General features: G+C 36.3%; 1 protein-coding gene across 4 annotated transcripts in view; it reads left to right on the top strand.

Moving 5' to 3' along the window:
• Positions 1-26,997, top strand: part of LOC138698283 (cytochrome P450 4C1-like) — an 86,278-nt gene that overhangs the window by 46,848 nt on the left and 12,433 nt on the right. For all 4 annotated transcript variants that reach the window (XM_069824076.1, XM_069824074.1, XM_069824075.1 and 1 more), the window contains 5 exons: positions 3,257-3,326; positions 12,446-12,572; positions 14,597-14,669; positions 15,201-15,310; positions 19,076-19,144. In XM_069824076.1, coding sequence (XP_069680177.1) covers positions 3,257-3,326; positions 12,446-12,572; positions 14,597-14,669; positions 15,201-15,310; positions 19,076-19,144 — 449 coding nt within the window. The remainder of the gene's footprint in view (positions 1-3,256; positions 3,327-12,445; positions 12,573-14,596; positions 14,670-15,200; positions 15,311-19,075; positions 19,145-26,997) is intronic.

Below are 26,997 nucleotides of genomic sequence, written 5' to 3'. Positions count from 1 at the left end.
ATCAATGCTTTGAAATAACTTGACATTTCCATCGTTAAAATATAGAACATATTCAATAATTCTGTTCTTCTGTAAAGAATCTTGGCATTCATATTGATTATAATCTCAACTGTGATATACAAATTACAGAAACCTGCAGAAATGCATGCTCCATTATCGATGTGCTTACTTTAACTTACTTATGGTGTTTAAGGAACCCGGAGGTTCATTGTCGCCCTCATATAAGCCCGCCATCGATCCCTATCCTGAGCAAGATTAATCTAGTCTCTATCAACCTCCCTCATATCCATTTCAATACTATCCTCCCATCTACATTTCCGCCTCCCCAAAGATCTTCTTCCCTCCGGCCTCTCAACTAACACTCCATATATATTTCTGGATTTGCCGTTATGTGCTACATGCCCTGCTCATCTCAAACGTCTGGATTTAATGTTCCTAATTATGTCAGGTGAAGAATACAATGCGTGCAGTTCTGTGCTGTGTAACTTTCTCCATTCTCCTGTAACTTCATCCCTCTTGGCCCCAAACATTTTCCTGAGTATTTTATTCTCAAACACCCTTAACCTCTGCTCCTATCTCAAAGTGAAAGTCCAAGTTTCACAACTATACAGAATAACAGTAATTGTTTCATAAAATCTAACTTCCAGCTTTTTTAGAGCAGACTGGATGATAAAAGCTTCTCAACCGAATAATAACACGCATTTCCCATATATACGTTTAATTTCCTCCCGAGTATAATTTATGTTTGTTACTGTTGTTCCAACATATTTGAATTTTTCCACGTCTTCAAAAGGAAAAATTTTCCATTTTTATATTTCCATTTCGTAAATTATCACTTTCATAATTAAACATGTACCCATAATTTTTCTTTAAAAATACACTCTCCTCAACTTTTTACATAACTTCAGCACTTTGTGTCTGATAATTTGCAGATATTTCAAGTTTCACAAAACTCAGTTTTTCTTCACACTATTATTTTGTGTTTCTAGGGCACTTATGGAACTAGGTGCCTTAATTGTTCTAACATTAGAAACATTCTAATAACTCAGTTTCACAAATGGAAAAAAATAATAAATAGAACACAACATTTCAAATAAAATTTATACTTAGGCCTATTTTAAGAAATCTTCTCCACACCTGTGAAGTAACGGCTAGCGCGTCTGGCCGCGAAACCAGGTGGCCCGGGTTCGATTTCCGGTCGGGGCAAGTTACCTGGTTGAGGTTATTTCCGGGGTTTTCCCTCAACCGAATATGGGCAAATACTCGGTAACTTTCGGTGCTGAATCCCGGACTCATTTCACCGGCATTACCACCTTCACCTCATCCAGACGCTAAATCACCAAGTTGTTGATAAAACGTCGTAAAATAACCCACTAAAAAAAGTTTTAACATTTTAATTTTAATTTTCTGTACATACAGCACGCAAATTACTTAAAATTATTTTGTATAGTTAATGTTATTGCACTGAATTAATGACTTAAACCTACTGCTTGAACTCAGACCTCCACTGTTTTTCAATTTCTATACGGGCTTAGATCAGCGATGTCAAAGCAAGCGCATTTTTCTGACCTTGGCGTCGTGCGCGGTCATCAAGCGCTAGGTATGCTAGGGGGAATAAGCAGCCAGTTGGATTAATTTTTATTTTATTGGGTTATTTTACGACGCTGTATCAACATCTAGGTTATTTAGCCTGAATGAAATGCAAGTGATAATGCCGGTGAAATGAGTCCGGGGTCCAGCACCGAAAGTTACCCAGCATTTGCTCGTATTGGGTTGAGGGAAAACCCCGGAAAAACCTCAACCAGGTAACTTGCCCCAACCGGGATTTGAACTCGGGCCACCTGGTTTCACGGCCAGTCGCGGTGACCGTTACTCCACAGGTGTGGACTTGTTGGATTAAGAAAACAGTGGTGCACAAACTTCAAACGGAACGTGAAATTTTATGTCGTTATTTTTATATGGCTTCTTTCTGTTTCATATTTTCTATATTGTCTGTAAAACAAAAGTACTAACACCTATTTCCTAGCCTAATATTGCAGTTGTTTTTTAAACGTTAACAACGTAATAAAGAGTAAAGAAGGAATATTCACACAAATTCCATAATAACTACAACTATACTGTACTAAGTGAATTAAACATAAAGAAAGTGCTGTCCCAAAGAAAGACACTGAATATGACATTATAAGTTGAAATTGATATTGATGGTATCTTTACCCTTATAAAAGTAATCAAAACAATATTATACTGTAGTACAAAGCAAAGTTGTCTAGGGATATGTTTTAACTGTAACTAATATTACATAATAAAACTCTTATCGCATTATGCTTTTAGGTGATATTGGTGCGCAACTCTCTGCTTTCAGAATATTAAATTATCTCGAAATCTGCTGAAGCTATAGAGCTGGCGTTTTACCAACACATAGGCACATATCTTTTGTTTGTGATGTAATAGTATTTGCTTTGCTAATTCATTTCCTTACAAACATTTTTCATGCGAATATTTTCAAACTTTGTAATACATTATCTCCAGTAATACGTATTTACGACATATTGAATTTACGAAAACATTGTTTCAGTACCTGTAAGGCTACCAAACAAATATATCTGAAAATTTCACTTTTCTGTAAAAAAGTTGAGAAAATATTCCTTTTGAATAAAAAAGCAAACTCGTGAAAAATTAGCATTAAAATTAAACTTACATTCTTATAATGCACTTATACTTCTCAGACAAATCTAAAAATTAACATGAATACAGTTTTAATAAGTTCTCTTCTCTTTCTCCATTGAATCAGTGCTGGCCATCCCTGTATATAGCTCGACCAAGTGGCATATACTACCTCTTTCGTCTATCTCTTTCCTTTCCGCTGTAAAGAGCTCAGGCTCTCCTGGGCTCTAAAGCGCGCACTAGCTCCTATGGGCATCAGTTGACATCACTGTCTTAGATCAACTATATCTTTGTTCACAGCGTCATTTTAATTCGTCATTGAAACAGATATTGTAAGATATTCTAAGACTTATTCTAAAGAAGCAAATTTCTTACCAATACCAATAACTTTGCTCACTAAGTAATTCTGAGTCGTCTTTAGTCCAGGTATTGCACGCTTCCTTCTTCTAAAACTTTCCGAAAAAAAATCATATCCTTATAAAAAATTGTTCTTTTATTCTTTTACTCCTGCTTACAAAACGCTATAAAATCATATTTTCCTTTGTCTATCTGTAATAAATGTACTTAAATGCGATATTTCACTCATTCACAGAATCTGCTATGGGAACCTGTGTAAATGCCCAGCTAACAGCGGATTCAGATTATGTCAAAGCTGTATATAAGTAAGTATGCAACAGATATACTTTTTTAGATTAATTTACTTACTGTCATTTTAATTTGCAATTCAGATCGCTATTCTATATAGTTCAATGTCACGAATGATTTTTGCTCTTGTACTCTGTCTATTAATTCGAGGTAACTGGAGATCAATACGGCATTCGCCGTTACATCAGGTACAGTACATCCAGTTGAAGAAAACTAAGGGAAAATCCTCGACCAGATTCCTCGGACCGAAAATCGAACACGAGACCTCAACTTCAGTGAATTAAAGCTGAGCCATATCACCTGGCTAATTATGTCTTATTTCAACCATATGCTTCAGCATGTCACTTTTTATAACTACACATACATTCTATTATGGCTATACCTAACTTGCAATATTTCTTTCTTTTCACTCAATATCAACTCTCATGTGATCTTCGTAACAAATTTTATGCAACTATAGTATTTCATGTCTTCAAAACTAGGAAAATTACATATCTCTTCCTTTTGTTTATTCACATAGGGGAGAGTCGGGTAGTATCGGACGTCGGGTAATATCGTACAGTGATGTTCCTTTCATCTACCACCAGATGGTAGTACCTAAGTCACATGGTTACGTTTCTGTATACGACATCTGAACACTGCTACAACCATCTGGTGGTAGATAAAAGAAACATCGCTGTACTACCATCTGGTGGTAGATGAAAGAAACATCACTGTCCGATATTACCCGACGTCCGATACTCCCCTACTCACCATGCATCATACAGACACACACGCACGCACACACACACACACGGCTTTCATGTCAAAACTTCCCAGTCTAAAGAACTTTTTATTTAAATTGAATGCAATTTAAACAAAAAACATGACAATTTAGATATTGAGGAGGAAATCTGAAACAGGCGCTTAATTGCATTTTAATTTCACTCCAATTCCCCAGCTACTCCCCTCAAGGTTTGTGAAAGTATTTCTGAAACACTCTGTATATACTGTAGATATATTATTTGTGTGCATTATTTGTATTGTTTATAAGGGCTACAATAAATGCCAATGACGACATAATTAAAGTACCAATGTAAAAACAAAATATCGATACATTTTAATAAAGTCACTCCTAAGAAAGGTTTGGCAGCACCGTTAGAAACAAACCTCTGCCGTATGTGATGCGAGACAGTTAAAATTAATGTGTAATGGGTGATGGTGAAATATCATGAAAGTGTATTGTAAAGCTCCTTAAATTTCTTTTTAGAGCCGCTTCTATTTGTTACTATTCTCCTTATCGATTAAATTTTCTGTCCTCGTAACTTACGAAGTTCGCGAACCCCACTTAAAGTCTGAACGATGGTAGAGTTCTAAGTCTTGTGCATAAAAACAGATTTTGAGAGTTTTTCTTGGATTATTTCGTTTTTTCTTCGTACTTCCATCAACACTCGCCACAATAATTTGCCTTTCATTAGCATCGCCTTCTCAAGAAATAGGCCATCTCCTGTGTTTGCGTGATGCCAAATCGGCTCTCAGGTATGGTTGATTTTTTTCGTGGTATGTCCAAGTATTGATAGATGGTAGTAGTGGTGGATTCTAGACGAGTCATAAATATGCATCTGAGTCACCAAAACCCTCATGATTTTATCTTACAACTGAAGAAGAAATAACAACTCATACAGGTCTGTGAGAGAAGACAGATTTACATGAAAGGTATGGTACCCTGGTTTAGGTCTGGAAAAGAATGCGTACTGTGTTGGATGTTGGTGCCAGGAAGCACAATCGCTACGCAGCTCATTCCATCACGGGTGCACGAAAAATCTGCTTGTGTTCCATTGCATAGGGATGTTCCATGTCCTGCCCGATAAGCACCTCTATACTTTCGATAGCACAGCAAGATTTATTGAAGGTCACTGGCGTAGCTCAGTCGGCTGAGGCGCTTGTCTGCCGATCCGGAGTTGCTCTAGGGCGTGGGTTTGATTACCGCTTGGGCTGATTACCTGGTTTGGTCTTTTCTGATGTTTTCCCCAACCGTAATGAGAATGAGGGGGTAATCTATGGTGAATCCTCGGCCTCATCTCACCAAATACCATCTCGTTATCACCCATTTCATCGAGACTAAATAACCTAGTACTTGATGCAGTGTCGTTAAATAACCAACTAAAAAAAAGTTGCATTGAATTACTGTATGTTTAATAAAATGTATTTGAAATCTTTAAATCCGCACATACAAATTTTATTTGCGATAAAATATGTTAATATATGAACAATGGGAATCTCTTGATCCTCTCGGACCTGCCTGACAGATCAGCAGTGTTTTGCAACTTAGAAAATTCTCAATGGAAAGAAATGGAGAAAAATTCACCGCGCCGTGGAAGTATGAAAAAAAAACACTACATTTCTCATTTTAAGTAAGAGACAATACTTTAGAAAGTCGCAAGATTACAATCGAAGACCTCCCTCGAGAAAGGATGTAACATCAAATTAATGAAATGTGTAACTTCGGTGGAAAAAGTAATTTTGAAGCATTCATCTATAACAATAAATGAATGCATCCAATAGCTGAATAAACTTGTATCCTTGATTAGTCAAATGGTTCTGCTAGTAAACATAGGCCTAACGAAATATGCCCCTGGAATTAATTTATTTTCTCCTGAAATGCGTATTATATATTTGTTGTTTGCACTCTTATTCGAGGGAGGTCTTCAATCCGAGTAAATCGTTATTCGGTTCTTATCATAAAAGACCACAAATTAAGTTGCAATAAATTATTTTACTTGGGGGGGGGTTCAATAATGATTTGCACGCCCCCTATAACTCCTGCAAAGTAGCAGTTTCAAATGTGTGGCGATGTATGCGTGAATATAGACGATAGCACTGTCTACTGTCACCAGATGATGTTGCTGCTTCCCACAGATAGATCACTGGAGCGTCAATTGTTCCGGCTTGCAAGTACACTCGTGGACATCGATGAAACAATATGAAAACAGACAAGCACGGGCGAATGTGGACAGTGTGGTTTCTCTGGAGGGAAGGAGTGACTGCTTCAGACATGAACAAGAGGTTAGCAGCCATATATCGCCAGCCTAGAAAGAAAGTTAGAAGACAAACAGGATGCTCTTGAACAATATCAGCGCCGGCAGAGTCTCCGTATATTTGGGATCCCGGAAAACAACAACGAGGACACAGACCAGATCGCCATCGAAGTCGCGGCAAAAGTCGGGGTCAACCTGGTGGTGAGCGACATCGATAGGAGTCACCGGGTTGGGAGGCAAGGAGACCGACCTCGGCCGGTGATCGTAAAATTCGTAAGTTACCGAAAAAGAAGAGAAGTGTTCACTAATAAAAAATTGTTAAAAAACTCAGGTGTAACGTTGAGAGAGGACTTAACGCAATCCCGGCATGCACTATTGAAAGACTGCATCACGAGATATGGACTGACTAATGTCTGGACCACAGACGGTATTATTTTTGTTAAAATTGGGAATGTAAAACACAAAATTGTAAAAGCTTCTGATCTGCCGTAGTTAATATGCAAGCACTAGGTCATAACATCATACACTACCACATTTTCTTAGTCCGTAATTCAATTTTTAGTGGTAGGATTGCAATATTCTCTATTACTGTTATCATATAAATATTATTATTAATCTCTTTCATTATTGCATTACTATTAGTTTATATTAATTTAGTTTCTGTAAGTTGTCAGTATTGACTGCATCGAGGTGAATGACTCGCTGTCTGCAGCCCCTCACACAAACGACTTTCACTTTTCTGAATTCCCTTCCACAGCCTCACCCCCACCCACCCCAGCCACCCCTAACCCACTACCTGCTACTTCGACCAGTGCCCTGTTAAAATCGTCTTTCAGCTCGCATCCTAACACTTTAAAAGTAGCCCACATAAATTCTCAAAGCCTTCTCTGTCATTTCAATGAAGTTCAGTCTATTTTCTCTCCTTTGTCTCTTCACGCTATTCTTATCTCTGAAACGTGGTTGAAGCCTTCCCTATCATCTTCTCTAGTAAGTTTAGATAATTACACCCTCTGTAGAAATGACCGAATTGGTAAACGCGAAGGTGGTGTTGCGATATATGTGCGATCGGACTTACCGTTTAAAATTGTCTACCAGTCTTCGAATGAAGTCTTAGAACATCCTGAATATCTATTCATCGAAGTCGGTGCAAGCAACAAAAAGTGCCTCCTTGGAGTTGTATACAAACCCCCTAAATCAGGATTATTAAGTGATCTTGAAACACCTTTGCTTAATCTTGTGCCTCACTATGACCATACTGTTATTTTAGGCGATTTCAATACAAACTTATTAAATTCAAGTAATTACGCTACAGTTCAACTTAAGAACATGTTTGAGTCTTACAATATATCCATCCTTCCTTCCGCAGCTACCCACCACACCCAGGAATCGGAGACACTTCTTGACATTATTGCCACGACTAATCCTCAGTTAGCATTAACGAATGGACAACTACCAGCGCCGGGTATCTCAGCACACGACATAATCTTTCTAGAATATTCCTTGTATTGTCCAAAATATAAACCTCACATCACATCATACCGTGACTTGAAGCATATTGAGCATGATGAATTAATCAACGATGCACTTAGCCTGCCTTGGACTGAAGTGTGGAATTTACCAGACATTGACGACAAAATCGAAAAATTTAACGACCTAGTAATCCAGTTATACGATAAACACGCACCCTTGAAAACCAGACGAGTTGGTAGACGCCCTGCGCCTTGGATGTGCGATACCATAAAATTACTCATGACAGACAGAGACACTGCTTATCGTAAATACAGACGGAGCAAGGACGAATTAGATTTTAATACTTACAAAGTTTTAAGAAATAAATGTAATCAAGCAGTAAGAAATGCTAAATTACGCCATGCACATTCCCTTATTATACCTTCGGTCAGTGCGAAAGAATTGTGGCGTAACCTTAATAACCTGGGTCTAACAAAAGCAAAGCCTCGGGTAGATAACACCAACTTGTCACTCAATAGTCTAAATGAACATTTCGTCACTGCTCCACCTGAACCATTACATAAAAAAGAGACTCTTGAATTTCTCAGATCTTGCCCCCAACCTGTATGGGATAAATTCTTCTTTAAATACATTAACCCGACTGACGTAATGAAGACGCTGCGATGTATGAAATCTAAAGCCCAAGGTGTAGACAATATAAATATCACTCTCCTGTATAAAATAATAGATGTGATTCTGCCGACCGTCACCCATATATTCAATGCATCTATTATGACTGGGTCCTACCCCTCACTCTGGAAAATGGCATTAGTGAAACCTTTACCTAAATCTAACACACCTTCTACAGTAAACCAATACAGACCGATATCAATTCTTCCCACTCTTTCAAAAGCATTAGAACATATTGTACACGGACAACTTACGAACTATCTCGACGAACACAAACTCCTCGATCACTATCAATCGGGTTTCAGGCATGGACACAGCACTACTACAGCCCTACTTAAAGTGACCGAGGACATCCGTGAAACTATGGATAGGGGTGAAGTAACGGCACTAACTCTTCTCGATTTCAGCAATGCCTTTGGTTCTGTTGATATCGACTTGCTTCTTGCAAAGATGAAAACTTTGCAACTATCAGACAATACCTTGAGCTGGATGGACTCCTACCTACGGGACCGCCAACAGTGTGTTTCACTTGATAATCAATTCTCCCAATGGCGATACACAAAGGCGGGAGTGCCGCAGGGCTCCGTATTAGGACCACTACTTTTCTCTATCTACATTAATGACGTATCAAAGAACTTACAGTATTGCCGATATCACCTCTATGCCGACGACCTACAACTTTACATACATTCCAGACCCAATACGATCAATGAATCGATTGACAAGTTAAATTGTGACCTAGCCACTGTCTCCACTTGGGCGGCCAATTTCGGACTCGCACTTAACCCAAGTAAGACTCAAGCCATAATTATTGGACATAAGCGTGTAGTTAACTCCCTTAATAACAGTAATCTTTCAGTTTTTACCCTTAACAACACGCTAATCCCTTATTCATCTGTCGTAAAAAATCTTGGCTTCTTTTTTGATAATAATTTAAGTTGGAATCTTCAAGTTAAAGAAACGATAAAGAAAATCTGTTCCTCCTTTCACTCTTTGAGTCGCTTGAGAAACTTCTTGCCCCAGCAACTAAAACTTACCCTAGTACAAACCCTAGTAATGCCGCACTTCGATTATTGTGACGTTTTGTTAAGTGATCTAAGTTCTGAACTGTCAGTCAAGTTACAGCGAGCTCAGAATATGTGCATCAGATACGTGTGCAACATCCGACGATATGATCACATATCACCGTCCTTCGCAAGTCTCTCGTGGCTCCGACTTAAAGAACGCAGAACTTTACACTCTTTGTCTTTACTCTTTCGAATTCTGCACACCTCAACACCAAATTACCTTTCGTCTCGTTTCTCTTATCTATACTCTAACCACGACGTAAATACCAGATCACTTATCTGTGGCACGCTAAATATACCTCTTCATAGAACATCTTGTTATTCCTCATCTTTTACAATATCCACCTCGCGTCAATGGAATTCCTTGTCACAAAGTATTAGGGGCTGCAAGACAACAAACACCTTTAAGAACAGCTTAAAAGATAACCTTATTAGCATTTCACTCCAATCATACTGATTTAAAATATTACTGACTACACTGTTGCTTTTTTTCTTTAGACATCATCCTGATTGTGCTGCATTTTCAAAATTGTCTCATAATAATTTCTTTCTATTATCTAATATAATTTGAAATATATTAACATTCTATGTATTTTAGTTTAATTCTGCTACCCAGTTTATTTCAGTGTTTAATTAATAGTTCATATTAATTTGTTGTTTAATTCGTAAATAACTCTTGTATACATGTAACTCTCATCTAAATCAAATTGTTGAATTCTTTGTAAGTTCATGCATATGTATATACACTTTTTGCTGGTTGTGTGGAAGAGAAGGCCTTACGGCCTTAACTCTGCCAGCTAAAATAAATCATTATTATTATTATTATTATTATTATTATTATTATTATTATTATTATATATGGGGAGGCAGCATCAAGTCGCAAATCCGTGTTTCATTGGACATCACAATTCACTGTGCTGAAAAACGCAAAAGCACTAGCGTCCAGCAACTGCACGCACACCAAACAGTACCCATCGTGTCTATGACCTGATAATGGAGAACAGGCGAATCACGTGTGATGAACTACTGAAGACAACAGGTCTATCACGGGGAACCCTCCACACAATCATCCATGACGATCTGAAGATGAAGAAGTTGTGTGCACATGTGGACAGTGTGGTTTCTCTGGAGGGAAGGAGTGACTGCTTCAGACATCAACAAGAGGTTAGCAGCCATATGTGGGGAGGCAGCACCAAGTCGCATACCCTCACCATTGCGCAGAAACAGACGCGTCTGGAGATGTTCCAACAGTTGGTGCAACAGTACAGTGCAGATCCAGAGAAATTCTTTGAGCGTCTGGTCACCGTCGACGAGACATGGTTTTTCCACGTGACTCCAGAAAAGAAACGCCAGTCTATGGAGTAGAAACATACTGGGAGCCCTCGTCCCAAGAAATCATGGCTCTCGTTCGGAAACAAGTGGTAACTGTGTTCTGGGACCAGGAAGGGATACTTGGTTCCCTCCTAATACGATCATAACAGTGACCGGTACTGCACTTCACTGCACCAACTCCGCCGACGCATTCAACAAGGCCGCCACGGAAAGTGGTGACGTGGTGTTCTGCTCCAACAAGACAATCGGCGGCCACATGACAGTCGCCAGACCATTGCCACCATTCGCGAACTAGGGTTTACTGTGCTGCCACATCCTCCAAATTCGCCGGATCTTGCGCATAGCGACTATGCCCTATTCGATTCAATGAAAGAGGGCATGCGGGGTAAGAAGCTCACCACCAATGACGAACTTCATGCCCTTGTCCAACAGTGGCGCTGGGATACCCCCAAAGAATGGTTTGTTACGTTCTGGCAGCTTCCATATTTGCGTATTTCAGGTGAAAGAATTCCTCTGGATCTGCACTGTACTGTTGCACCAACTGTTGAAATATCTCCACACGCGTCTGTTTCTGCGCTATGGTGAGGGTATGTGGCACCCATTGTGCACACACCTTCTTCATCTTCAGATCGTCATGGATGATTGTGTGGAGGGTACCCCGTGATAAACCTGTTGCCTTCAGTAGTTCATCACACGTGATTCGCCTGTTCTCCATTATCAGGTCATTTACACAATGGGTACAGTTTGGTGTGCGTGCACTTGCTGGACGCCCAGTGCTTTTGCGTTTTTCAGCACAGTCCCTGCCGTCTTTGAATTGTGATACCCAATGAAACACAGATCTGCGACTTGGTGCTGCCTCCCCACATATGGCTACTAACCTCTTGTTGATGTCTGAAGCAGTCACTCCTTCCCTCCAGAGAAACCACACTGTCCACCTTTGCCCGTGCTTGTCTGCTTCCATATTGTTTCATCGATGTCCACGAGTGTACTCGCAGGCCGGAACAATTGCTGCTCCAGTGATCTACTTCTGGTACAGTATAGTGATATCGTCTATCTTCACAAATACATCGCCACACATTTTAAACTGCTACATTGCAGGAGTTATAGGGGGAGTCCAAATCATTATTGAACGACCTAAGTACTTCATAAATATCACATTCCTTAGACTCTTGAACAGCGAATACGAAAACATCCATCCAGTTCATAGTTTAGGAGAAATTGCAATGCACAGATAAAGATATGACTTGGCGTAAAAGTACTTCATAATACTAGCGACGATGAAATAATTTTGAAATATATTGTTTCGTATTATCATTAGCCCTATACCTTATGCACTTTGTACAATACAAACGGAGAACAAAAATAGTGTATTTGTATTTACCACCAAAACTTAAAATATAGCACGAAAAGCAAGAATGTTCCTTTTTAATCAATTGAAAGACACAATGTAATTATTATTATTATTATTATTATTATTATTATTATTATTATTATTATTATTATTACTCTGAATCACATTTCCACACAATATTATTAGGAATGTTTGACTTTAATTTTCATACCACAATGTGAATATTTCAGCATGAAGAAAATTACAATGGAAAGAATTGCGCAACCCCACCTACTTTCTGACTTCATTCTCAGCCTTACCAAATGGGGTAAACTTCAAGATAAGTGCCTCAAAGTTATACATGGGTTTACAATAAAGGTAAGTCCTTTCTAGATTTATAATAATATCAAGCACCCTATGAAGTACATCTTTGAGGAATGTACCTTCAATTACCGTAAGATTAATAATAACCGTTGGCACATAGATATGAAAATGTTCAGTCTCACAAACAGTGATTGGCAATATAAATCCAAATTTTGATCAAATTTTTTATGACACCCCAACTTATGAATATACTCCTCAAGACATCATAAACCCACACTTCTTGAGTTCCTCAAGACATTTTAGTTAATGTTTACACAGTCACTTTGTTCCCTTTGCTCATACAGTATATAAAGCTTTTCTTTCTTTTCCTATGACAAAAGACAACTCCAGTAAATTCTATCTGCAATGAAAAGAATTCCAACCAACGCGATACTTCTTCAGAATGATTTCCTAGCCAAGAGTTTAAAGCACTGCTAATCAAGCAAACAAACATTAAATATCACTCTGTATAAATTCGATTTTTGTTTTCAATTTAGTCTTTTTTTATTCCATGTATTACAAGTGATGTTGGAAGAAGAGCAGTTTGATATTAGAAAGTTAAAGGTAAGAGAGATGAATTGGACTGCTGCGAACAATCAATCAAACATACCTACAGAGATTAAAGAAGTGTATGTAGTATTTGTGACCCTGAACAGGACATATGACAGAGTGGAATGGAAGAAACTTATGGAGATCCTGAAGAAAATTGAAGTGGACTATAAAGAGCGTAGTGTGTTCAGTAATCTTTATATGAACAATGTGAGGATAGGAGAAGAAATGTTGAAGGAAGTGAAATAGTGAGAGGAGTACGACAAAAATGTCCTTAATTACCTATCCTGTTAAACATCGACTTGCAGGATTTAAAGAAAAACTGTTTCCAGGACATGAGGGAGATGATAATAGGAGAAAGAAGAATAAATTGTATAAGATTTTCTTATGATATGGCGTTATCAGAAAAGGAGACGATATTAAGGGATACGTTACCATGACAGCTTGAACAGTACGGGATGAAGATGAATGCACACAAGACGAAGACCATAGTTAAACGACCGAATTTTAGTTACCTTAAAGAACGAGTTTTCCTGACACAACCAACAACCCTACTGCACCTGAAAGATGCCATCTCGCAAGAAATTGCCAATATTCCAAGACATTATCTGCAAAATGCTGTGCATTATGTAGCGGTTTAATGTTTGAACTGACTTTTGAAATACCCTATATATTATATTTATAATTGAAGTGGAATGCAACAGTTTTAATGAAAAAGAAACTGAATCAACAAAGCATTCTTGACTAGTAAACGTCCATACAGTTCAATGTTGATTGTAAAGTTGGCACAAGTGGTAACAAGAGAAGGGCTGATCATAACACACTAAGTACTGACAGTACTGTCAAATAGCGGAATATTTTTAATGTTGAGAAAGTACAATAATAAATTTTTAAGACGTTTAGCATTTTAGTTAGTCAGTTAATATTTTATTGTATTAGAGTACTTTATTTCTTCTAATCATGTAATAGTCAATCAAATCCCACTCTGGAGAAATGAAAACCTCTAGTGAGATTACTGTAGATAAAATTTGCAAGTAATTCCGAAATGTAAGTGGTAGTTAAAATGCATAGTGAAAAATTAAGAACTCTTCTAAAAACAAGCTATTTATCCGCAAAAAGAATAAATATTTAAATACTAAATACGTTAAAAGTCATTCAACACATAGTTGCTTCAGAGTGGCAATGCTATGTGACTCAATACTCCAACGTTAGGACCGCTCAAATACATGTTTAGTGAGAAAAACTGTAACATAATTTTGTCATTCGAAGCTTACAGCATAGTGCTGTTGGCTTTATAGTGGCTGGGATCTGCTACCGATCGCCAGATCGCCGATCGCCGATCGTGTTTAAATTCACGTTTAAATGCTTCAAATAAAAAAAAAATCCTGCTAAATATTACGATGCTGAGAAACGCCACTCACTGGCGACGTGTGGAATAGCTGTAGCCTAATTGTTGAACGAAAATTACCCATATATAATTTTTGTTCCAGGTAATAAAAGATCGCAAGGAGCAGCGTGAGAAAACTACCCAGAAGCAAGTAACAGAAGATGAAATATTATTCGGTATGAAAAAGTCGTATCTACTATATAGTCTAACCTCTGCTTTTCACAGAAAACACGGACTGCTCTTTCGCAATAAGATTATTTTTTCATATAGAAATTATCTAAACGAATACCACTCGCGATGATAATTTTTGTGATAGTTCAATTTTTCGTTAAATTCATATTTCTCGTTAAGTTATGTGATATTAAGTCGATCTTTGATCTCGAAATAACAGTCATGTCAAGAAACATTCAGTATGCTCATTTACGGTATCAAAAAACTATCAGCACTAATGATATTACTGTTGAAAGGAACAAGATTTTCTGATAAATAGAATTGTATATTGACACGTGATCTTATGGCTGCCTGTAAGGTAAATTTTCTTCTTCTTTCACAAAACCGACAGCTTTCCTTATAGCACTCTACCACTCCTCATAGGATGAAATGCTACTAATTTATAATTTGTGTTCCATAGAATTCATAGTTCATAATAATAGTACTGTAGTAGTGTTGGGCTGATTTATTTCTTCTATTGCATATTGTTTTTTCAGGATACAAGAGACGTGTAGCTCTTTTGGACATGTTGCTGGAAGCATCTGAAAATGGAGTAGAAATAACAGATGAAGAGATACAACAAGAAGTTGATACTTTTATGTTCGCGGTGAGTGAAACAAAATATGTTTATGAAATAAATAGGAGCTTTCTGATGAGTCATTACTAGAGAAATGTGAAAACACATCTCAACAACAGAGTTTTGCTGTGAGTTATTTTAATTATCTTGGACATATTTTTTTTCTCATGCAAAATATAGTTCCTATAAAAAGCACTGGAATGGTGCTAGAAACTAGTGAAGTGCTTTGTGTGAAGTGTAGCATTGTATGGGGCAGAAACAAGGACATTACGACGAAGTGAAGAGAAGATAATAGAAGCACTTAAAGTGTGGAATTAGAAGGAGAAGATATCTTGACAATAGAACAGGAGGTGCAAAACACTATAACAAAATTGAAAGGAAGAAAAGGACCAAGAGTTGATGAAATAAGCAATGAATTTATAAAATCTGAAGGCAGAAGACTGACAGTAGAAATTACTAAATTGTTTAATCTAGTTATGAAGGGACTGGCGATTCCTAATGAATGGAAAACCAGTATTACAGTCCCGATATTTAAAAAAACATGACCCAGAAAATTACAGAGGAATCACCTTATTGTCATCTGTACAAAAGTTGTTCTGTAAGATTATATATAAAAGACTTCAAAAACATATTGAAATAAGGGAAGAACAACAAGGATTTAGAAAGGATAGAAGCACAACAGATGCTATTTTTATATTGAGACAGATAGTCGAAAAAGCGATTGAATTTAGAAACCCAATGTATTTATGCTTTTTTGATTTTACAAAAGCATTCGATCGGGTCCGATTCAACGATGTAATTGAAATTTTAAGAGATAACAATGTTCCAAAAGAACTGGTTAAGTTAATTCAGGAATTGAACTTGAATACAAAAACAAAAATACGTATAAGTGATAATATAACAGATGAAATAAAGTGTTCTACAGGTATCAGTCAGGGAGACTCGCTTAGATCCTTTTTATTCAACTTGGTGATGGATAAATTAATATCAAGTGTAAAACATTTATCCGGGTATTCATTAGGAAATAAACATATGAACATACTATGCTATGCAGATGATGCTGTTTTGATGGCCAACACTGAAAATGGTATTCAAAGATTACTCCACCGATTTGTAATAAATGCAGACATATATAATATGGCAGTATCAAGTCCCAAAACGAAATGTATGTGCATATCTAAATATCCAATAAGATGCAAATTGGAAATTAATGGTAAAATTATAGAACACGTCATGAGTTTCAAATATTTTGGGGTTAATATAACAAGTCATCGGGACGTAACAAATGAAGTAAGAGATCAAGTCTCAAAAGCCTCCAGACTGTCCGGTTGCCTAAGGGATGTAATATGGAAGAATAAATATCTCAATTGGCTATTGAAAGTACAACAATGAAAATCTTTAAAACCATAATAAGACCAGTGATGAAGTATAGTACAGAAACCCGTGCAGAGACAAAGAAGTCTGAACAACTCATATGTACAGCAGAAATACTCTAAGAGCCATAGTTGGTAAAACAAGACTTGATAGAGTAAGAAATGAAGATGTGAACAACAGTGCAATAAAAAGTTCATAAATATGAGAAAGAAAGAATGGAATGCGCACATAGATAGAGCTGATAACTCAAGACTTATTAAAATAGCACGAGATATGATTCCCAGTGCCAAAAGAGATGTGGGCCGACCGAAAAAACGGTGGAAGAAATCAGATGATAGACGACATTAAGATATATGGCTCATAACTTATGTGGAGACAAAGAGGAAGGCAGAAAATAGGAAATACTGAAGAATGCTAAGTTTTGCGGTGAAAGACCTGCCCTTGGGCAGAACACTATGAATGAATGGACCTAGAAGGTGATTTAAGGTTATTTACGGAAACCATTTTTCAGAGTATCTAACAATGAAAAATTAGAAATTTGGCATGATTTTCCTGTATGTACTTTCCAATCAATCGGGTGGGTAAAAAGTAAGTGCCTATTGAAAATTACTAACGACAGTTGGAAGAAGTATAATTTGGCTTCAAGAAGGGATGCAATTGGACTTCTACGAACAATCGGCGAAAGATACTTAGAGAAGAATAAAGAAGTGCATCTTTCTATTTGTGGACTTATGAAACGAGTTTGACAGAGTGGACTGGAATAAACTGAAGGGAATTCTAAGGAAAATTGGTGTGGATAGGAAAAAGAGGAGACTGATCAGTAATCTTTATATAAAACAACGAGTCAAATTCAGAATAGGAGAAGAAATGTCAGAAGGAAGCGAATTAGGGAGAGGAGTAAGTCAAGGATGATCTTTATCATCTACCCTGTTCAACATCTTCTTGGAGAATTTAGTGAAGAACTGTTTTCAGAACATGAGAGGAGTGATAGTAGGAGGAAAAAGAATAAAGTGCATAAGATTTTCTGATGATATGGCGTTGTTAGCTGTAGAGAAGACGATATTAAGGGATATGCTACTGGAGCTAAATGACAGCTCTGAGCAGTATGAGATGAAGATACATGCAAACAAGACGAAGACCATGGCCAGAGAAATAAAAGTAAAGAAGGTAAACTTGCGAATTATAACTGATAGAGTATAGCAAGTGGACAGTGTTACATACTTGGGGCGTACTATAAACAGTAATATGAGCTGCTGCCATGAAGTCAAAAGGAGACAGCAATGACAAAGGAAGCTTTTAATAGAAAAAGGACTTCTGGAGAAAGAACTAAGGAATAGACTAGTGAAGAGCATTGTGCGGGGTGTGGTATTGTATGGGTCATAAACATGGACATTACGACGAAGTAAAGACAAGCGACTAGAAGCACTTGAAATGTGGATTATGGAGAAGAATGAAGCCTTTTCAGCAGGACAACAAATTTTTTGTTTTCTCTCGTCTCTTAAACAGTTAATTTACAGACCAATCCTTAATGGAACTGTTTTATTGCTCTTCGTTTTTATAAAATAATTTAATCTAAGTTCAGATCACATAATTTTAATATAGGCCTATCTGATGATGCCCCACAAGGCGAAAACGTTTATATACCTTATATTCATGTAGCAAATAAACATTTGCAGATAGGTGTGCCTTTGATTGAAATTTATAGCATTATTTTATTACATTACTAGACACATCTGAAATATAAAATGAATTGCAAATTCTTCGTTTTTACTTCTCATACCTACATTTTTGACCGTCACTTTTGAAACACCATGTGTATATATGCAGCTAATTTGTATTTTTCTCCAATATAAGAAAAGGAATGGAAGGTTATTTGTAATGACGGTTCTTTTATTTTGAAAATATTCGAGCTGCTATAAGTTTTATAAATTTTTATATTTAAATTTGTTTAACATCTTAATGATATATAAAAAATCATTTATATGTTCATATTTAAGGAGTTTATTTTAAATTTCGTAAATTAATAATAATTTTTTTTTTACTTGGTCATTTAACGACGCAGTGTAAATTACAAGGTTACTTAGCGTCGAACGGATTGGTAATAGCGAGATGGTATTTGGCAACATGAATGCGAGGATTTGCCATAGATTACCTGATATTTGCCTTACAGTTGGGGAAATTCTCGGAAAAACCCAACCAGGTAAACAGTCCAAGAGGGTCTCGAACCCGCGCCCGAACGCAACTCCTGATCGACAGGGCTTAGCCGACAGAGGTACGCCGGTGGCTAAATAATAATAATAATAATAATAATAATAATAATAATAATAATAATAATAATAATAATAATAATAATAATAATAATAAGGGAATTTATAGTCAAATCTCTGTTTTTAAATAACAATACGATGTTCTTCTTCTCAGGGCCATGACACAGTATCGGCTGCAGTTAGCTCCTCGCTCTACATGTTGGGCCTGCATCCAGAAATACAGGTAAGATTAAGTTATCGTGAAGGTTGTGTGTACAGTCACGGAAGAAAAAACTGGCCGATGTGCAGCAAAACTCGTAATGTTACTTATGCCGGTTTTGTTGTGATTATCACAGTTATAGAGCATTGGTCCCCAACTCAGAGCACTGTGTCGTCATCAAGCCTTGCCCGCTCGCCCGCGGAAAGTCGTAGCAAGGCAGGTAAGACGTTCAGCGGCGGGACCAAAATATGAACTTACTGCATAGGTTTATGATTCTTTTCTGATGGAAAAAAGATACGGGCTGAATAGAAATAATTAATGAACTATCTTAAGCAATTTAAAAAAAAAAAAAAAAAAAACATTGCAGCCTATTTTCAACAAAGTTAGAAGTTAATAAATTTATAATTACTTTTAGAAATGTAATACACATTTCATGTTAATTATTCGGGTAATGCATGACAATTACTGTAAATGTGTAAACTGCTTCTGTTAAGGAAAATGTTGAACAAATCACATAAAAATCCTAGGAATAATAATGCAGAAATTTAACTCCATTCAGTCCACTCAACACTGGCATTAGCACTGATTTTTCGGGATTTGTTTAATTCTCTTTTTCCTCAGCAATTTCTCAACGATTGGAACTATTGTTTGTATAGTGCATAATGTGACAGCACATTTTAATTGTGATCCGATAATTGGCTTCCATGACATGGCTTGTTTATCTTCATCATAGGAAAAAAATTACTGTTCGCACAGATGGCCTACGTGAATCCGAAAAAGAATGTCTGTAAAATCGGGGGAATCTAAGACATGAAAAGTTCATATAAACGTCAGGTAACTTCTTTTGTTTTGATTTTTATCCTTCAATTCACTATCGTAAAGTAAATCAATAAGTTCTAATTACAAATACTAATTGAAAATCAAATTGAAAATTTTCCTAATCTTTAAATCTCGAATCAAATTTCTGGTGCAGATCGTCATGATGTGTGAACATATTCTTCGGAATCCAAAGTCTTAAGAAACTAGTATGCCTATATCGTTGTTAATATTTAAAAATGTGCTGTAACTTATCCTTTTAGTTAAGCTATCGTTCCATAATTAAAGGTGGTTTATATTAAACGCTTTCACTCTGTCATATAGCTGTGTAATAATCTTGTTGTTACCATGTAGAAAACAATTTAAATCATTCAGATAATTCCATTAAGAAGGCAAGTTCACAAATCCATTTTTTCATTATTCACTTATGATACAGACTTTTCTTCTTCCTCCGTGAACGATGATGTTTCCTCCCTCAGTTCAAAGAACCTATTCAATAATTTGCCACGACTAAGTCACCGTACTTTACTATAATATGACAGATCGCCTTACTCGCTATTGCATTCATCAAGAAAGACTTAAATTGACAATGAGCGAGACTTTTCGATATAATTGTGTTGGTGGCTTTTCCAACTGGACTACTTCTATAACACCATTTTGATTTGTTTTGCACATGATTTCTGTTGGTGTATAATGTAGTGAATAGAAATAACTTCATGGGATACATTAACGCTTTCCACTTCGTCCCTTAGAGAGATTGGCTTTCGGAATGGTTTTATTTACATTCTACAGTATTCTGTAGGTTATGCAGAGCCGGAGTTAGGTAGGCCTATAGTGCCGCTCCTAGGCAGTGCTAGATTTTGGCGTCCCCAAATCCCACAAACAGTTTATGGACAGCTATTATACAGGTGACGTTCAATTAAAGTTATTTTTAAATGAAATGTTACAATTCAGAAAACAAAATGTTAAAGGTTATGATTTATTTAACGACGCTCGTAACTGCAGAGGTTATATCAGCGTCGCCGGATGTGCTGGAATTTTGTCCCGCAGGAGTTCTTTTAGATGCCAGTAAATCTACTGACATGAGCCTGTCGCATTTAAGCACACTTAAATGCCATCGACCTGGCCCGGGATCGAACCCGAAACCTTGGGCATAGAAGGCCAGCGCTATATCAACTCGCCAACCAGGTCGACTTCAGAAAACAGTAAATTACTGAAATCAAAATACATGCATCTTACTTGTGAATTATAAAGACTTTCTTCGGACTTTCATAGAAAAAGCAATGATGGCATGGTGGAAACATAGTAGAGGTGTGGGACAAGCTGTGCGTGTTTTCGTTCAGTCTGCGCATGGCGTCACCTTTACTGCAGGCCGCACTCGAATGACACAGTCAACATAACAGATTGTTGATGGTTAGATCTGCGTCCATAGATTTAAATGAATAAATAAAACTCATGGTTTGTGTATTCAGTAAATATTGACAGTATAGGCTATAATAGGGTCTATCTTGAAGTGATAACATTATAAAATAGTGAACAATAAATTAAATTCAAGAGTCAAGAAATAATGTAATATGGTAGTGCAACGTTAATAATTGCCTTCTGTAATATACACGTACTTTTATAATAATTATAATACATTATGCTACAAATATGCACAAAATTAGGCCCATATATCACACAAATTATATTACACATGAATTCAAGTACAATAGGAACTACCTTGAAATGATAACGTAATAAAATTATGATCTATTACATATTAAACTCAAGTTTCAAGAAACAATGTGATATGGCAGTGTGTCATTAATAATATTGACTTCTGTAATATAGGCCTACACGTGGTTTTATAATAATTACAATACAATGTGTAATAAATATATACATACTTAGATCTATACAGTTATTTATAACGTACATTATTTTGTATATGAATTCAAATACTTTTGAAACCTTCATTAACATATGTATATGAATTTCTTGGAATAATTTGTCATTATAGTAAACAAATATTTTTATATATTCAGGCTATTGGAGACATAATATAGTCTACTACATTATTTACCTTATTATTCCACACACGACATAATATAATTTCACCATTATAAATCCCACTCTGTTAAGTAAATACTTATTCTTATGCAATCTTTTTCATTTTCTTTATAATATTTCTCTTTGAAATTCCAGACATTTTTATTATTTTATTAATTTCTTTAATTCTAATAAATGTTCTTGTTCTAACCAATATCGTAATTACTTCTGGCGGAAGAGGAGAACTGATTTCTGCTTCGTTTTTCATGGCAGAATTAACCAAATTTACAGTCCTTTTTATTATAAATTTCTCATGAGAAACAGAATCTCCGTGCACATCTGAGAATATACTTCAATAAGCATGGCAACCAATTGTAGATCCTTAGAAGGGAGAATTAAGTTTCCACGGGACACTGTAGTAATCCAGTCTTTTTGATTAGCAGAAGTTGACAATTTTGTGGGAATTCCAAGATTCGGGTATTGCTCCATATGTTTTGATGCAGCATATCCTGCAATATATTTTAATCCTTCCTGGGATATCCGCTGTCTTGCAGAGATTTCATATATTTTTTCTGGGAGGCCAATATTTTCTTCAGGATCTCGATCGTTGGTAAATTTAACCGGTTTCAGAATGCCTTTAAGAAATTCTGCCGTTGCACATAGTTCTTTCTGCAGATTATCATTGACTTCTGATTGGCTTGTACTAGGACCCACTATTAATGCCTCTTCTTCCGAAAGCAAATCGGAGGTGTTTTTGTTCTCACAAAACTGAGATAATGGATTTCGACCTAGTATGTGCCACTTCAGTCTATGTTTAAAATCTAAAGCAGAGGGATGATCGTTTGTTCTACCCATGCTTCTAATTTCCGAAAAAAAGTTTTCTACCAAATCTTGGTTAAGTTTTCTTGTGATGATGTATTCAATTTTGTACTTGTACCACATTGCCTCATACAACAATGTTAATGATTTATTATTTATTATAATCCCCTCCTGATAAGGTAATTTCCTGTTTGCTTCTCCTACTTTAACTGTGGTCATGACGTCATTCATTTCTGAGAGTATAATATTCTGATCTTGAAGGTTTATTCCGTAACTATGCAGCCCACGGTGGGTACCGAATTTACAAACGGTATTAAATAAATCAAACTAATCATTAGTTAATTTTATTGCCTTTGAAGTTTCTTTCCATTCATTTGATCTCAACAGCTCGTTTTCACCACACCATTTCAAAGCCTTTGCAACTCTGTTGGAAAATAATTGTGCTGCCAAACTAACTTTTTGTCTTTGGGTACCACGGACACTTAAGTGTAACGGAGTTAACTTGTAAGCTAATTTTGTATCAGAGGACGAGGATGCACGTAAAAGTTCATGAATTGGTTCTGATGAAATGTTCAATCCGTTCAAGTTGAAACCATGATCTGTGATTCCTGTGTAATTTCAATAAATGTGGAGCGTCTGAAAAACAAATATTTCTCGAGTTGAATCATTTGGATTAGGAAAACTGCAATTTAGTTTGGTAGAAATTTTCAAATCACGCCACAATTTTCTGTTACTTCCACCTAAATTGCTAACTGTGGCCACAACTTGAAAACCACTGCCTTCTAACTGGCAAATTATGTCTGTTAAGATTTCTTTTGTCATTGTCCGATCATATTTATAGTATACGGGCTGCTTCCACCTTGCAAACAAACCAAGTGCAAAAACAACCTGCACTGTTTTATGAGGTCCAATTATTTGTTCTTCCCTACTGTCAAAAGAAACCTCCTCATTTAAATACATTTCATCAAATGCTAATACTGTTACACGATCTAACTCCGACATATTTGTAGCTCTCGCCTTCATTAATTTTAAGACATCATGAAGTACCCCTTCCTCAAGCGATAATTGTTTTACTGCCCATTTTCTCAGAGTTGACAAATCAGGTAACGGGTAATTTAATTTTGTTCTTAAGTATCGGTATGTTTTTAGACTTAGGTTTCGAAGTGTTATTGCAGTACCGTAATCTTCTACAGACCATTTCACCCTACGCTTTTTATTCAAAAGAGCATCAATTTGCCCAATAGTGAAAAATGGTTTCAAAATTTCAGCCACTTTAGATTTAACTTCTGTTTGTCTAATGTTTTTCAATGAAATTACATTCTCATGTAATTTTCTTTTGTCTTCTTCATGTTTCCTGTTGGAAGCTGTCAATTCCTTAATCCTCGTTTCTAGAGAGGAATTCTTCTCTTCTAATTCTTGAATTCTTTGTATTAGTATTTGGCATTCCTCTGTGACAGTAGACTCAGTGGCTCCGCGATTTTCCATTGTTACATTAGTGCTAGATGCTCCTATTGCGCTGAAGTGAAAGAGAGTTAATAGGTACAGTAGCCTACATGCAATCAGGGGCGTATTTAGGCCTCGGCAGACTAAGCAGCTGCCTAGGACGGCAGATTTGAGGGAGCGACTTTTAAGCTATTACTGTTAATTTTTTATATGTTTTTTTAAATTTTATTCATAACTCTTTAAAGAGTACATGAACTTAAACGCACAATGAAAAGGATATGAATAACATTGGCAACAATCAGTTCAAATTATGTATTGTAATTAATGTCTAGTTAGGTTTATAAAAGAAAATGTACTCAACGCAATGAGCTGCGATCGCTGTCTGCAGTGAAGATGACGTCACACGCCTCGGCAGCTATCGCAACAGCATGCGCAGTCCCACACCTTTACTATGTTTCCGCCATGAATGATGGTATTATCAAAGTCGATCTGACGAAGCATATCAGACTCGAAGCAAAGAAACATAATACTCAAACTTATTCATTGTTGAAACAAAATTTATTTTTGAAAGGCAGGCTGTAGTTTTTTTAAGCATGGTTTCTGTTGGTGTATAATTTTTACGAGTATTTCTTACTTCGACAGGAGTATAAAATAAATTGAAAAATAAACTCCAACTCTTTACAGAATAAACATTTCAAATCGAATTATATAGTGAACATACTGAAAAGGATTAAATAGTATTGTTGATGACATAGGCCAGTGTTTCTTAAACTTTTTTTAAGTGGGGACCACTTTTTTAAGTCAGAACAGTTCCGACGACCACCTTACTCTTGTTCCCTTTGAAAGCAAAGCATATTTTAATACCAGTATATTTTAAAACTGAATTAATTAATTAAAATTAATTTACTTCGTTTAACTATATATTAGTATTAACTAATTAAGTTAATGTTAATAGAAAAAAATTCATTTTAGATTTTTAATAAATCAAGGTATTAGAGTGTGGACAATCTTTAACTTATTAACTAAACTAAATAAATAAATAAATAAATAAATAAATAAATAAGTAAATAAATGAATAAATAAATAAATAAATAAAATGTTGGTATTCTCATTAATGAGATAGATAAGCCTGCCGATTCTTGCGCAGTTGTTCTATATTTTGATATATGCTGGTAAGCTTAAGTCAGAGATCGTTACATACATAGAGTCGATTTCGATACTTTGGTTTTATTAGAGTTAGTGATGAAAACCCTTTCTCACACAGATACGTAAAAGCAAACTGAATTATAATCTGTAAAGCACCACTGTACAGTTCAATATATTCTCTTTTCACTTGTGTTGAGGTCCAGAAATTAACCATACCTTCTGCTTGGAATTTCCTTTAAGTCGAGAGTTCAATTAACTGTTCTCTTTCACTCAACGAAAGTTTGTTATTTTCAATATCAAGGGATCGCGAACCCATGAAAATTCGTCATATTTACATGGAAAATAAGTTTCAAATTGTGACCTCAGAGTTTCGAGATGCGAACGTATGTCATTGCATAATTTTCTTTCCAATAACGAAATCATTTTCAATCAAAGAAGACTCTAGGGTTGGAAATAGTGAAAACATCCTCTGTTTTACGGATCTGACCCACAAACCAAGTATCCTCCCGAACACTTTTTTCTCATGCAGTCAAAGAATTACCTTGTAGAGAGAGATTTAGTTCGTTTAGTTTTGAGGATATATCTAGAAGATATTCCAATGTACTTAGCCACATGTCGTCAGCTGATGTGCAGGGAAAAGATGGCGAGAAACACCATGTTCATAGTGCTTTAAATCCCTCTTTTTTTGCTGAGAGTAGAGTGGGAATTCGGTAGACAGGTAGGTTAATAAATTTCATAAAATGTCAGTACTGGGAGTAAAAGTGAAAGGTGACTGTCATGTGTCATTTCCAAACTCTGAGATTTTCAGATAGTGTGATAAGCAATTCGTTTGAATTTGATTTTTTCTTCTGTCCTTTTTGAAGAACCACAAGGGCAAACCTCGGGGACACAGTGGTCCAAGGACCATAGTTTCAGAAACGCCGATATAGGCTATTATATTGTGAATGTAACTGAGAGTTGTGGTTACTATTCATAGCGATAAATAGCTAATAAACAACAATATGCAATTTGATTTTCAACACTGCATTCTTGTTCATACAAGCAGTTAAATTTAAGCAGTTTCATAGTATAATAATGTGAAACCGGCATTACAATATAACTATGCAGCTGCACACTTTCCTTTCACTCTTGCCACGACCGCGACAATGTGATAACAAAACAATATGTGACTTCCACAAGGTGTTCAAGAAGAAACTTCAGAAAAGATTTACCAATATGTGTTTTAAAAATAAATTTCATTGTAAAATAAAAATGAAAAAGGGAGAGAAAGAGAGAGAGAAAATGCCGCCCCCTGGAAATTGCCGTCCTAGGCAAGTGTCTAAGTTACCTAGGCCTGAATCCGGCACAGAGCCTATGTGTATATTTGCAACGTTTGTTGTGTTTTAGTCAACATACAGAAAGTTGTTTTGCCATTGGTTTTGCCATTGCGGGTATGAGGAATGTTGTTAATGTTATTTTCATCCCCTTTGTTCGTCTTTCTTCACTCTACAGACATACTATGTTTATGGTTTATGACTACTGTATATTTCGTGTTCTTTCTGGAGTCCAAGGCACGTGACTCTTTCCAGCCCTATTAACAGAATTTGTCTATAAATAGCCACAACCACTACGAAAATCATCAT

Source organism: Periplaneta americana, chromosome 4 (assembly GCF_040183065.1).
Source record: "Periplaneta americana isolate PAMFEO1 chromosome 4, P.americana_PAMFEO1_priV1, whole genome shotgun sequence".
In the NCBI taxonomy this organism is placed as follows: domain Eukaryota; kingdom Metazoa; phylum Arthropoda; class Insecta; order Blattodea; family Blattidae; genus Periplaneta; species Periplaneta americana.
This window is presented reverse-complemented; position numbering and strand designations above follow the sequence as displayed.